This window comes from Ictidomys tridecemlineatus, chromosome 6, assembly GCF_052094955.1.
Source record: "Ictidomys tridecemlineatus isolate mIctTri1 chromosome 6, mIctTri1.hap1, whole genome shotgun sequence".
NCBI classification, from domain to species: domain Eukaryota; kingdom Metazoa; phylum Chordata; class Mammalia; order Rodentia; family Sciuridae; genus Ictidomys; species Ictidomys tridecemlineatus.
This window is the reverse complement of record NC_135482.1, coordinates 182736422-182751417: the sequence shown is the minus strand read 5'-3', so window position 1 is coordinate 182751417 and position 14996 is coordinate 182736422. Positions and strand designations below refer to the sequence as shown.

General features: G+C 39.4%; 2 protein-coding genes across 4 annotated transcripts in view; one reads left to right on the top strand and one right to left on the bottom strand.

The window, feature by feature from the left end:
• Gpc5 (glypican 5) overlaps positions 1-14996 on the bottom strand; it is a 1280165-nt gene that overhangs the window by 771370 nt on the left and 493799 nt on the right. The window lies entirely within an intron of this gene.
• On the top strand, positions 184-7135 carry LOC144365184 (uncharacterized). The gene is made up of 2 exons (XM_078016201.1): positions 184-3672; positions 5354-7135. Exon 1 carries the CDS (start codon positions 664-666, stop codon positions 2803-2805), a length of 2142 nt encoding a protein of 713 aa, XP_077872327.1. The 5' UTR covers positions 184-663; the 3' UTR covers positions 2806-3672; positions 5354-7135.

Below are 14996 nucleotides of genomic sequence, written 5' to 3'. Positions count from 1 at the left end.
CCTTATACTTCCTTCAACATTCACAACACCTCCCAGCCTTTGCCCTTTTACTCTAGCTATCTCTTCTGCCTGGGGTTCTCTTCTTCAAGCATCAGCATGGCCAACTTTTTCTTTCTTACACACTAATCAATCCTAAGCTTCTCAATTAAGACTCCTCTGATCACCTCATTTGACATTGCATGCCAGGGACCAAAAGGGAGTTCTCCTTCAAAGAATAGCCTGACAGTTACAAGAAACAGCCCCCTAGGAGACATCTCGCCTGGGAGACACCCTGCAGCCATCCATCTCCCTGAGACATCCTGCGCTATCTCGCCTTGTGAAGACTTCTAGCAACTGCCGATAAGAGAGCTCCCCCCATCCCCAGCCCATAAATACCCCTGTGTGAACAATAAAAGTTTGCAGCCTGATCAGAACTTTTGTCTTGCTGTCACCCTTCGTGTCTCTTGTCCCTTCATTCCTCCCCATCTAGGTTCGCTGCCCACGTTGATGTGTCCTGCCGGTCGGGGCATTTGGCGCCCAGTGTGGGGCTCGAGCCTTTGACTGAGGGGGAACGCCGTCCTCCGGGAAGACTTGGCCAAGCGGGAGCGTGTGATCGCCTCGGAGACACGACCGAGAGACAGATCTGGGAGGAGAGCGAGGACGACGCAAGGTGAGTGACACACCATGGGACAAGCAGTTTCATCACATGAGTTGTTTTTGTCAAGCCTCAAGGAGGCCCTCAAGACACGGGGGGCGCGTGTTAAGAAAAAGGCCTTAAAATTATTCTTTTCATACGTAGGAGAATTGTGTCCATGGTTTCCCCTTGAAGGGACCATTGATGGTAAAAGACGGCTTAGAGTAGGAGACTGTTTAAAAGATTATTATGAATCCTTTGGCCCAGAAAAGGTGCCTGTTCCCACCTTTTCTTACTGGAACTTAATTAATGAACTTCTTAAAAGTTCACCCTTTGACAATTGCACCTTAAAACTTGTCAGGATTGGGGAAGAGGCTATGCAAAAGACCTCTTGTCCCCCCTCGGCATGCCCTTCAGTTAGTATAGACACAGACCCTTCTCAGTCTCCCCAGGACCCTGGGAACCTTCCTGGTCCCACTCCAAACCCCACCCTAATAAATAAGGCTCCAACGGTTACCAACTGCCTTTATCCAGTTTTAAATCCTGGAGACACATTGACCCATGGGGAGGAGGCTACCTTGGAGAAGGAAGCAGTTCGATACCATTCAGAAGACCCGCCACCTCTCGGGACCCTGCCACAGCCTATAGGACTTACACATCCCCCTCCCTCATATATCCCTCCTGCCTTTTGTGCTCCGGCCCTTCAGGGGCCAACTGCCCCCTCAGACATTTTTTCTCCACTTCCCCTGCCTGATCTGGCTCCCTTGCGAGAGTCCCTCCAACATAGACGGGAACAGATCCAACTTTTAAAAGAATTAAGATCCCTTGACTCTGAGCTCAGCTCATTAGCCTTAGGCACAAAGTCAACCCGAGCTGGCCCAAGGCGATCCGATACAAAGGCTAAGCCGCGCCCTCGGCCTGTTCTCACCTTCCCAGTCACCCGCAGTCAGACAGATAAGCCCGCCCAGGCAGAGGACAAAGAGGAGAAAGCGGAGGAAACAGATCTAGAGGAAGAAGCCGAGGAAACGGATCAAGGGGATGAAGCGGGGGGAGGGCAAGAGGAAGATCAGGACTCAGAGGATGAGGAGTTCACCCCTAGGCAGGAAGGAACCCAGAGTGCTTACAAAAAACTAAGCCTGCGCTTTCTTGAAAAACTTAAAAAGGCTTGTGCTCACTATGGACCCACTGCGCCCTACACATTGGCTTTACTAGAGAGTCACGGCGCACAATGGCTTACTCCTAATGACTGGAAATTTTTAGCCCGAGCTACCCTCAGTGCCGGAGACTTCCTGTTATGGAATGCAGATTTCAAAGAGCACTGTCGGGAAACTGCTCAAAAAAATTTAACAAAGGCCTCCTCTAAATCCTGGACTTATGTTAAGCTAGTGGGCAATGCGCCCTTTGACACTAACCCTAAACAGGCGCGTTTCCCTGCTGGACTTTTGGCGCAGATTCAGACGGCTGGCTTACAGGCTTGGAGACGCCTCCCTCAAAAGGGCTCGGCTACCACTTCCCTGGCAAAAATCCGACAAGGGCCTGACGAGCCTTATAGCGACTTTGTTGCCCGGCTTAACCTAGCCGCGGAGCGCCTGCTTGGACCAAGCGAAAGCGAAAGCCCCTTTGTAAAACATCTTGCCTTTGAAAACGCCAACCCGGCATGTCAGGATGTTCTTCGACCACATAAGGACAAAGGGGAACTTTCTGACTTTATTAGACTCTGTGCCGGGGTGGGTGCAGCCCATGCCATGGGTCTGGCCATAGGTGCTGCCTTTACCAAGGCCTTTCGCAATCCTGGCTCACGTACTTGCTTTACTTGTAAACAGCCTGGCCATTTTGCACGCGAGTGTCCGACAGGCAAGCAAAGCCTAGGGATGGTGTCTCCTCAAACCGGGGCTAAACCGCCCCCAGCCACCCCTTGCCCTAGATGTGGTAGAGGTCGTCACTGGGCTAGTGAGTGTAGATCTAAGACAAATGCCCTTGGACAGCCTACTTCTTCCCGCTTCCCGGGAAACTCCCTGCGGGGCCGGCCCCTGGCCCCGACCTCCCCCAGGACAAACCTAGGGGCAATAAGGTTTGTTCCCTCCCAAACTCCCAACCTACCTCAAAATCCTTCTCCACGATTGCCTCCCTCCAACGAGCCACCCCAGGCAGCGCAGGATTGGACCTCTGTGCCACCACCAATACAATATTAGACTCCATGCAAGGGCCCCAGATAATACCCACTGGAATTATGGGTCCCCCTTCATCTCATACGTGTGCCCTTATTCTTGGAAGAGCCTCTACTACCTTACAAGGTGTTCAGGTCTTCCCTTGTATTATTGATAATGATTTCACTGGAAAAATAAAAATACTGGCCACAGATATTAATGGAGTTGCAGCCATCCCAGCAGGAACAAGACAGATTTACTATAAATTACTACAAATTCTGAACCTGCTTGGAATGCCTGCCCATGCCTTGAACTCACCCATGCCTGGCTCTCTGACCAGATAGCAGCCCTCTCTGAAACTTAGTGACACCTCATAAATATTGGCCTTCCCTGGCCAGACAACGACCCTCTCTGAGACTCTAATGGTCCTCATAAATTCTGATGTTGGGGCTGGCAAAAAATGTAAACTACCATTCGTGTGATGCTTGTCAGAGTTCTGTTATCTTTAACCTCCCCTTTGTGTAACTTTCTGGGCTATTAAGCTGGGCTATAGGAAAGGTGGGGGCTGTCTTGTTCCCGCCGTTTTGGGAGGGAGAGGCAGCCCGGCCTGTCAAAATAATAAGCTTGCTTTAATTTGATTTTAATTGGAGTCAGTGGTCTTTTCTTGCATCCTGGTCTAACATTTTGGAGTTCCCCAGCGAGATGACCCTGCCCAACCAGATCACAAGACCAGACTGCTGGAAATTCTGAAGCCGACCTTCGCTCCAGGGCTCCGGGCTGGAGAGCCACTCTAGGGGGTGCACAACTTGAGACGTTCCAAGGCTTCCGAGTGAGCCTTCGGTCCCCGGAGCACTGCAGTGAACTGCCGCACTAAAACTATCAGCAAGCACCTGGTGGAGGAGGCCTCCATAGGTAAGTTAGGCGCAATGCAGAATAATACCTATGATATTGATGTTAGAGTTACTTCCTTTGGAAATTGCTCAATAGTAAAATATTATTCCTCACCCACCCCATCTCTGTCCCCCCAGTGGCACAGTTTTTATGTGTGGAGGAAACTCAGCCTTCCCCAGGCTTCCAGCGAATTGGACCGGTGGCTGTGTTCTTGCCTTATTACTCCCTGATATAACTATTGTCCCAGGAGATGAACCTCTACCCATTCCTAGCCTAGACACCTTAGTTAAAAGACATAGGAGGGCAATACAGGCCTTACCACTCCTTGCCACCCTTGGAATTACAGCTGCTGTGGGCACAGGTACAGCTGGCTTAGGCACAGCTATACACTCTTACCGTCGTCTATCTCAGCAACTTATAGATGATGTACAAACTCTATCAGGAACCATTAAAGATATACAGGACCAAATAGACTCCCTGGCAGAAGTTGTCCTTCAAAACAGACGAGGCTTAGATTTGCTGACAGCTAACCAGGGAGGTGTTTGCTTGGCCTTAGGGGAACGATGCTGCTTTTATGCCAATAAATCAAGCATAGTACGGACTAAAATTAAGCAGCTTCAAGAAGATCTAGAAAAGAGACGAAGGGAACTATTTGAAAATCCCCTCTGGACTGGGCTTAATGGATTTTTACCCTACCTTCTTCCACTATTAGGCCCTTTGTTGGGTTTACTTTTAATAATGTCCATAGGACCCTGCATTATAAACAGGCTGGTTCAATTTATTAAAGAACAGATTAATATTTTAGCCTCTAAGCCCATACAGGTTCACTATCATCGTCTGGAGATGGAAGACCGCGCTGCCAACATTTAAAAGGATGCTATACCCTTCTCACAGGTTTATTTCTTAAGTTTACATCCCCACAGATCCTCCTTTCTTAAAAGTGTCCTTTTACCTGAACACAAACAAGACCAAACCAAAAAGTAAATTGTATGATATTTACTAATTACTGGCCAGTCATTTTGACTCTTGTTTTTTCCTTAGATTCTGTATTTTTTGAGCTCATGGACAAGTTAATGCTTTCTGATCAGTTCTATTTTTGATGAACTGTGGAGTTTTTAAACATTGCAATGAAAAAAAAAAAAAAAAAAAAAAAAAAAAAAAAAAACTACAAGGCCTTGTGTATGTGTTACACTCATGTTATGTGTTGTATGTCCTATGTCTGTGTGTGTGTATGTCCATATATTATGCAGTTATATGACAATTGGCAGATATACAAAGAGCGCTCAAAAAAAAAAAAAAAAAAAAAAAAAAAAAAAAAAAAAAAAAAAAAGGGATCCAAATATCTTTGATTCACGTGATTCAAATGGTTCAATTTAAAAATTAAGCTTATAAGTTTTTCTAGGTTTTCAATAATAAAATGTTGATGTCTATAAAATAATTGCTTAAATTCAGAAATTTACAAGTATTATTTCAAAATGTGGAAAAAAAAAGTCTATATGATTAAGTTAACAAAAGGGTTTAAGCAAGTGATGAAAAAGGTCTGTGTAAATTGGTTATATGTATAAGTTTTTAAAATTATACAACTATGGTTAAATAACAACTGTTATTTCTTCAATATTGTAATGTTATTTCTTTAAGAGCTAAACTTGGTCAATATAAAATCATCAATGTAATTATGGTGCTATTAATTCATATCTTCCAGGTATAGAAGTCTGTAAGGTAGAAGCTTCAAAAGAGCATTATATCAAGCTGGTGTTCTGAAGTTATATGGTAATTTTAGGCTTAAAAAAAAAAAAAAAATCTTGGAGATTTATTTATATCATTTGTGTTCTCTAACTGGATTTGTTATCAATAAGATATGTAAAATTCCATGTTACTTTACACTGAGATACAATTTAAATGTATTTTCTAGTTAATGGGAGCCTAATCTGTGTGAAGGTTTTATTGTACAACACAAAAGTACTTTGCTACTTAAAAAAAAAAAAAAAAAAGGGGGGGGTAAAAGTTTTCAGCCTTTAGTTCATGTTGTAGATGTGATGTGTTAGCTAATGTTCATGTAAACTTGAGCAACAATTTATGAAGGCTTTATAAAATGATCAGCTTCAGAACTATAGTACTTAAGATTTATAAAGAGCCCTGCCTTGCCTGAGATAAGGCTGTATGTCCCATCTCACTACATGTGAGAGCAACTATGAAAGAAGCAGACCAGATTTCAGTACATTTAAAAGTTGTGTCCAAAAGTTGGTTCTTGTCACGATTACCAGGATCTCAAACAGGGGATTATAATATATAACTCTGCCAGAATTCAAGGTAGCTATTACATAAACTAAATATGCTTTTACCCTAGTTAATTTTAGTTTGTAGTTTGCTTATAGGTGGTCTAAGGATTGCTTGTTGCTGTTCTACAGAGATACTGATTTAAGAACACACAACCTGGGCTAATTTAAGATAAGGAGTTATCACCTACAGGATAGAGAGACATTAAAGCCCAGTACTATTAATATAAGGCTGTTAAAACTTATTTGCTGGATGTTTAAGATTAAGTTCTAAAATTAAAGTTAAATTAAAAGGGCCAAGAAAACCAATATTTGGCTCTTGCCCTCAGAGTCAGTCTGAGTCAGGGAATAAGGGACTTCTCCAAAGGGCTCTGCAACCCTAGGCCACATAACCTCCTGAACAGGGAGATTAATGAGACCAGTGGAGGACAGAAAGCCAATCAGTGCATTTGCTGTGAAGAGGAGGGTTATCAGAAAAGGGAGACATCCCTGATGCTTCCAAGGGAAGCCACATGGTCAAGCAAGGCCTGGACCCATCCTAGCGCAAATGGCACTAGCAGAACTGAGAAGCTGCTGTGAAGTTCCCAAGGATTTCCAGAGTAACTCAGCTGACTTAACAATAGGTAGAAACAAAAATCAGTTTGACTTGCTTCATCTTAAACACTTAGCAAAGACAGTCAAAGCCTAAACACTGCTATTCCTGGGCATTTTAAATGATAATAATAGTTAAATGTAACTTCCAAAAATAAGTAAACTGGAAGCTGCAAAAGAGATTCTCAGACAGGAATGCCTGATAACCATCAAAAGGGATTGCCAGAATAGTTTTTAGTTTAAGGCCTTTATTTTTAACCTACACAGGTAGGCTTAATGTTTGCTAGTATGGTTATCCAGCCCTAAGTAACAGAATTAAAGATTTCTCTATTAGACATAGGCTGGTAAGGTATGGTCATATATTTTATATAAGTAAGGGGGAGATGCCAGGGACCAAAAGGGAGTTCTCCTTCAAAGAATAGCCTGACAGTTACAAGAAACAGCCCCCTAGGAGACATCTCGCCTGGGAGACACCCTGCAGCCATCCATCTCCCTGAGACATCCTGCGCTATCTCGCCTTGTGAAGACTTCTAGCAACTGCCGATAAGAGAGCTCCCCCCATCCCCAGCCCATAAATACCCCTGTGTGAACAATAAAAGTTTGCAGCCTGATCAGAACTTTTGTCTTGCTGTCACCCTTCGTGTCTCTTGTCCCTTCATTCCTCCCCATCTAGGTTCGCTGCCCACGTTGATGTGTCCTGCCGGTCGGGGCAATTGCACTTGCTACAATTTCCACCTCTGACACTCTCATCAGTCTCTTTTTTTTCCTTAATAGTTAAAAAATCCACAGTCCTTGTCATTTAAAATATAGTTTATATGTTTACTGTGTTCACTGTTTCACAAAAGTAGAATATGATCTTCATGAGCAGGGACATCTTTGTTTTGTTTACTGACAAACCCTAAGCCCCTAGAAAGTACTTAATCTAAAACAGGTGCTCCATAAATAATTGTTGAATAAATGAAAAACATAAGGAGCAAATTTTAAAATATAAAATTGGGAAAACTGGAAAAAATAGGGAAAAATAATAATGTTATGCACAGTTATACATGCCTGTGGTTTCAGCTGCTCAGGAGGCTGAGACATGAGGATCACTTGAACGAAGGAATCTGGAGACAACCAAGCAAGTTAAATGAATTAAATGGATGAATGAATGAATGAATAAGCAAACAAAACTGAAAAGCTAGAAATAAGTAAGGAGAACTTAAGTTCAATTTCTCATTGGAAAACATTATGTCCTACCAGAAATTTAGGTACCACTCATTGCCTAAATTATGATGTATCATTATTTTGATACTCTGACTTGTTATTTCACCAAGCATTTGTAAGATTAGAAGTGGTTCGTTTGACATAGAATTTTCACGGACAAAAACTGTTTAGATAGCATTTCATCTCATTTAATAGATTAAGCATAGGAGGTCCTAAACAAAGATCACCTAGATTACATTTAGCAAAACAACACCTTGATTGCAAAGATTAGTCATCTGCATATTCCTAGTTAGGCCTAAGCAAAGCTCAAAGACAGGCAGAATTCTACATTGAACCTATCTTCAAGTACTTTTACAAACTATCCTTATCAGGAAAATGTTAAAATAAATGTTAATATTTTTGTTTTGTATCTGATTTATGTAGTTATAATAAATACATATCACTAATAAGTAATGTGTCACACTATGCAGCTAGTATTGCTATTATAAGCATAGATATATTTGAAATACTACCTAATTAGAGAAATTTAAAGGGCTCAAGTGCCCTCTCAACTTCATAAACAACTATGAAAAAAATTACATACTATGTGTCTTAAAGAGTTAGAAAAAAGGGTTTTGAATGCTTTCCCCATAAAGGCATGATAAAGGTTTGAGAAGATACATGTGATTAACCTAATTTAAACATTATAACAATGTTTATCAAAACATCATATGGTATCCCATTAATATGTGCAATTTTTATGTTTTTAAATATCAGTTAAAATTAATTTGATTACTAAAAACAAGAAATCTTTTCCCATGTAGAGATTGTATATTTTTATACTTTCAGTTTTAAGGCAGTAACTGACAATATATGTGAATTCTGTATGAGAAAAAAATGTCATTATGTGTAAAATAATTCCATTTATACTCTTGTAAAGACTTTTTATTAAAGATTTAGTATAAACTGTCACTCAAGGAGTTCAACCACACTTTATGCAATGGAAAACCCTGGGTTGATAATGAAAATATTTAGATTACTTTTTAGCTTTGAGTTAATCTAATCTTTGAAGAAATGATAACTGAAGTTTATTAGAAAACCTTTGTCAAAAACAATTATTGCTTGACAAAACCCTAAACACTGTGGACTGTTTTATGAGTAATGCATACTTGCCCTCCAGAATCTCATCATGAAAAAGAGAAAGAATGATATACAAATGGAAAAATCATAACAGAATACAGTAACTTCTTATTTTGGATCTATCTTCACATACACAAAAACACAATCTAGAAAAAAGATTTCAGGACTGTGTTACTGAATTTTGTGTTACCCAAGAAGCAAACTTCCCAGATGAAGATTAGCATGCAGAGGCCTTCTTAGCTCATGCTCTGAGATAGTCACCTAGAGGGGCAGCAGAGGAAGTAGCAGGAGAAGTTGAGCAGCAATGTATTCTCAACAGAGATCTCAGCTGACAAATAGGAGTTCCAAAGCTGAAATGACTATGTAGAAGTGTTCTGAGTTGGGTCAGGGAGATGGTCCCCACCAAAAAAATCAGACATTAGATGGAAGCCACTTGGGGACGAAATCTTTCCCAAGGCAGTTATCACCAGCCAAGGCAAGGCCTGTAGGAAGGGGCCTTTCCCAGTTAGCTATAGGCAAGGTAACAAAGTCATGAGATAGTGTACTGGTGGTAATTAGGATAAGAATATCAAGAAAAGGGAAATGGGTATGTCATACCTAGCAAGGCATATCAGATAAAGTACATTCAACTGAACTGCACATAATATGACTATATTAGTTTGCATGGGCTGTCACCACCCAATACCAAAGACTTGGTGGTATTAATAACAGAGATCTATTTTCTCAGAGAAATGGGGGCTAAAAGTCCAGCATCAGGGTACCAATGTAGTTAATTTGTTATGGCCTTTCTTCCTAGCTTACAGATGGCTGGTTTCTTCCTATGTCCTCACATGGCAGAGAAAGAAAGAGTTATGGTGTTTCTTCCTTTTCTTATAAGGGCATTAGCCCTGTGGGATTAAGGCCCTCTGACCTTTATCAGCTTCTCACACGCCCTATGCCTACAGTCACACTAGGATTTAATATTTTAATACATTATTTCAGGGAGGACACAATTCAGTCCATAGCAATGGCCTACCTCATGTCTCCACCACATCATATCCTCTGGTTTAACGAAATTTAACATAACCCAGAGGAAAGCAATCAGTTGGGCAATACCAAGGAGGAACAAGCAGAGATGAAGGAGTGATTTAGGTTACTGACTAGTGGTACTTCTCTTGGGTGATTACACTTGAATTTTCTGGAGCAGTGTAGCAGGAGAGTAACGAAGGACTGAACAGATGCTGTGTAGACATGCATAAATTTAAGACAATCAGCTTCCAGATCCTCAATTTCCTCATATGTATGCGTCCCAAAAAACTTATTTGGCTAAGAATATATCTGTGTTTTCTATTTCTCTTTTTTCAACTCTTCTTCTAAAATCTTTTTATTCTTCTTTACAAATGAAAAGAAAACCTCTCACCATTTTCTGTATTTCATGGCCTGATGTATGAAAAACTGGAAAGCAAAATAGAGAGGGAAAAACATCATGAAATATTTATACCACACCTCAAAAGGTTTATGAACCACCAACCTTAGACTTAGACTAAGAACACCTGGTGGCTAAAAGAGGAGGGCATTTTAATGTATTTATTTGAAAAACAAAAATCTGATATAACATTTAATTTCCTGATGAGTTTAACACTGAAAGTGAGCCCTACCATGATTTTATTTATACATTAGAAGGGATTAAACTGAAGTTCTAATGTATTTATATAAATCATTTATACAGTAAAACTATCCAGAAAAATACATTATTTGCAAATATTTAATTTTGTAATAAATTTTGAGATGTCAATTTCAAGTGACAATGGAGGATATATAACTTTTCAAAAATTCTTTTAGGGGTTGCATGAGCAGTTTTTGAAAACCACTGTGTGTCAGTGAGCTATCTCTCAGTGTTTTCTAAACAATGCTCATATGGCATCTCAATCTTAGCTCTTCCCTATGAGCCATAAACACTTGTCATTGTAGGTTACCTAAGAGCTTCTGTGTATATAAAGGTGGACAATATGGATTTATATTCCAGAAAAACACAAATTCAATTTAATCATAAGCACATACTTGCCAATAGACCATATTACTCACCGAATTTTGGGCAAGACTCCCTGCTTCATGAATAGTTCTCAGGATGATATTTATTCTCCTCACATCAATTAATTCTTCCTTATTTGACTTTCTTCATATGTATCTCTTCCTTACTCTCATTGATATTGCTAAGAATTCTATATTAAGCCACTACTTTTTATACTATATGTTGTCTACATTTTGTAAAATCCACATTGTCCTAAATGTCAGATGTCAGATATCCTAAAATGAAATTATAACCTTCCTACCTAAATTTTTTCTTCTTGCCTTTCTGCTCATTCCTGTTCAACAGACATCTGCATCTTGAGGAGTAGCTCCAGCTACATTCTGGAGTTGGTGAAGATTGGAGTAAATGGATTTAAATATAATGGGCTTCTGTCACCAGGGTAGCTTTTAACTCCAGCAAAGTAGATACTATTGTCGTCAATGAGTCCTTCATTGTGGTGAACTTTATGGTCTACATGTTCCAGTACAGTTAAGGCTGAGAATGGGAAGCTTATGATCAATGTAAAACCCATCTACATGTTCCTGGAGTGAAATCCCAAAAACATCCATGGGGCTGGAGCTGAGATGTTCAAGAGTCCACTAGTGTTTTCACTCTCCTGGGGAAAGGAAGGCTGAGACTCACCTGAAGAGTAGACCCAGGTTATCATCTTTGTTTCTTTGCTAATACCCCATGACTGTAATGGTTGTGAACTATGAGAAGTATAACTCCTCCCTCAAAATTATTAGAAATGTCTTCTGTGCTACCAACTTTTTAGCCCCTCTGGCCAAGGCCTTCCACGACAAATATTTTAGTCAGCTTTTTGTCACCATGACCAAAAGACCTGACAAGAACAATTTAGAGGAGGAAAAAATTATTTTCATTTATGATGTGAGAGGTTCAGTTGATAGATGGCTGACACCATAGCTCTTAGCCTAAAGTGAGGCAGAACATCATAGATGAAGGACATGGCAGAGGAATGCTACTCAGTTCATGACAGTCAAGAAGCAGTGACAAACCAGGGACAAAATATGAACCAAAAGAATGCCCCAGTGACTTACTACCAATACCCCATCTGCCTCTAGTAACCACTCCATTAATCACAACTATGGGTCAATCCACTGATTAGGTCACAGCTCCCTTGATCTAATCAATTCACCTCTGAACATTCTTATCTCAAACATGAGCTTCTGGAGGAAAGCTCATGTCTAAACCGTAAGAACAACTTTGGCTTTGTGGAGCGAGCTATGACATAATCTACACCATTACCAGAAGATCATGGGAGGAACCTTATGGAAAAACATGATGTGATTGGCCATGGAACTGCCCAGAACATCACCCCAAAGGTGCAGCTAAACTGTGGGAAAAGTTTCTCTCTGAGCTAAATGGGAAGTTCACCAGAATGGCCTACATGTGTCCACCTCCAACATGTTGAATATTGATCTGATCTGCCTTCTGGTGAAAGCTGTCAAAAATGATGACATCACGAAGGTGGTAAACAGGCATCAGAGGGAGAATCCCCTAATAGGCATCCTGGACTACCCTGAGGACCAGGTTGTCTACTGTGACTTTAACTGTGATGCCCACTCTTTCACCCTTGATGGGTCTGGCATTGCCCTCTGTGATCACTTTCTCAAGCTTGTTTTCTAGTATGGCAATAATTTGGCTATAGCAACAAGATGTTGGGCTTTATCATCTATCAGCCTCCAAAAAAATAAAAATTTCCTGAACCACCAACTCCAGCAAGAATATAAAAGGAAGAAAGAGGCCCTCAGCTTCTAGGGAGTCTCTGTCCCAACTCATGTCTCCAGAACACTGAGAATCTCCCCTCCTCACAATTTATATCCCAGACTCTTTAGGGAGCTCCATTCTTCACATTCCATCAATACAGTCCATTGTAATCAATAAAATAAAATAGTTATTTTCCTGTGTTCCCTACTTTATGTCCTATTTCTAGTTGGTAATCCGGGAATCATTCTTGAATCCTCCCTTTTCATCATTATATCATATTTAATCAGTCACGATATCCTGTCAATTTACATAACACAGTTATCAAATCCTACAACTCTACTAAGTAAGAGTATTTATATTTAAGAATTGCAACAATAACTCCAGTACTTCTTTTCCATACTTTATTAGATGAGTGTAAGGCCTCTTGCTGTTCACATCTCCCATATGAGACACTTTGGACTTTTGGGATTAAGACTAAACTTTATCTTTAGCATGATATGCAAGGCTGTCCACAATCTGTTCTCCAGTGCATTTTTAATTATATTGAATTTATTGGACTTACCTATTGATGAGGCTGTTATTTTTGTTAGAAAATCACTTCATTCTAGGAGCTATATCTAATCTACCGCTTGTCACAAGACACTAAAACATAGCAGGCTAAAGACATGTTTGTTGTACAAGTGTCAAATGTTTTGCCCATACATCTTTTCCTTTTTAATTATATTATTGAACAATCCAACAATTCATTAGATTACTAATTGGCAAAAATATTTATAGTTATATTGTTTTAATTCTGTAAACACCATTAATTCATTAAAATGTATTGGAAATAAACAAATATAAGTTGTAGAAATATATTCATCTGATTCTGCTTAAGAATAGAAAGATGGTAGTTAGAAGGTAAATTAAAAATTTCAGCAGTAAATAGTAAAAGATAATGTGATTGTGGGTATTAAACTCCTCTGGGTAAATTATCTAGATAATTGTTTGTTTTGGATACAGGAGAAGTAGGTCGAGTGGCTAACATTATGGATTTTGGAGTTACAATGCATATATTTAGTCTGTCTTTTATCATTTTACTGTGTAGCAGGAAAAATTGTTAACATAGCTATGACATCATATCTTATACAAAAGACAATGATAAACATTCTGCCTACCTGAGGGAACTTTTATGATAATTAAATGGGATTATTCAGGTAAAGTATTTGCAATATTCTAATTTGACATATAAATATTTATAGAATATTCACAGTTGTGCTAAAGAATACTAAAATTTCAATATGTATCAGATATTAATCTACTGACAACTGACAATGAAGAAGAAGAATTGAATTTAAAATCAATTTCACTCCTGACAAACAAAATTCCAGAGTACCCAAACTTAGGATATAAGAACTCAGGTTATAGTCACCAGAGCATTAGCAAATGGCAGTTTTTAAAGCCCACAGGGCATGTAAAACTTATATTTTTCATCAAAGTTTCCCATGACATTATGGTTCATGCTGTTGACTTTTTAAGTGTTGGTCGATTAAGTTATAGAAATTTACATAATAATTTGTTGATGACAGAGAGAAGATATTATGAAACCATGAACAGAACTTCCAAGAATTATGGGATAACATGAAAAAATAAATTTAAGATTTTTTTCGGGATAGATGAAGGCATGGAGATACAAACCAAAGGAATGTACAATCTTTTCAATGAAATAATATCAGAAAATTTCCAAATCCAAAGAATGAAATGGAAAATCAAATACAAAAGCTTACAGAACCCCAAATGTGCAAAATTATAACAGACCCACATCGAGGCACATTATAATGAAAATGCCTAGCATAGAGAATAAGGATAAAATTTTAGGGCTATGAGAGGAAAATATCAGATTACATACAGGGGAAACCAATCTGGATCTCAGCTGATTTCTCAACCCAGGCCCTCAAAGCTAGGAGGTCCTGGAATGATCTATACCAAGCTCTGAAGGAAAATGAAAGCCATACAAGAATCCTATATATAGCAAAATCAAGCTTCAGATTTGAAAATGAAATAAAAACTTTCCATAATAAAAATTAAAATAATTTATAACCAGAAAGCCTATACTTCAGAATATTCTCAACAAAATATTCAATGAAGATGAAATGAAAAAACTAAGTGAAAACTATTGAACATATCTTTATTAAAGAATCTTCATGTATTCAGGCACTTCTTCTAGGTCTTAAAAATCCATTAAAGAACCTAAATCCTATTTCTCATGAAATTTATACTCCAGTGGAGACGATATATACATCATTGTGACTACTCCTTGAGAAATGGAGGAGGAAGGTACTTGGCTACTTTGTTCCAGGAGAGGAGCAGTGAGTGAAGAATGTACTAATCTGAAT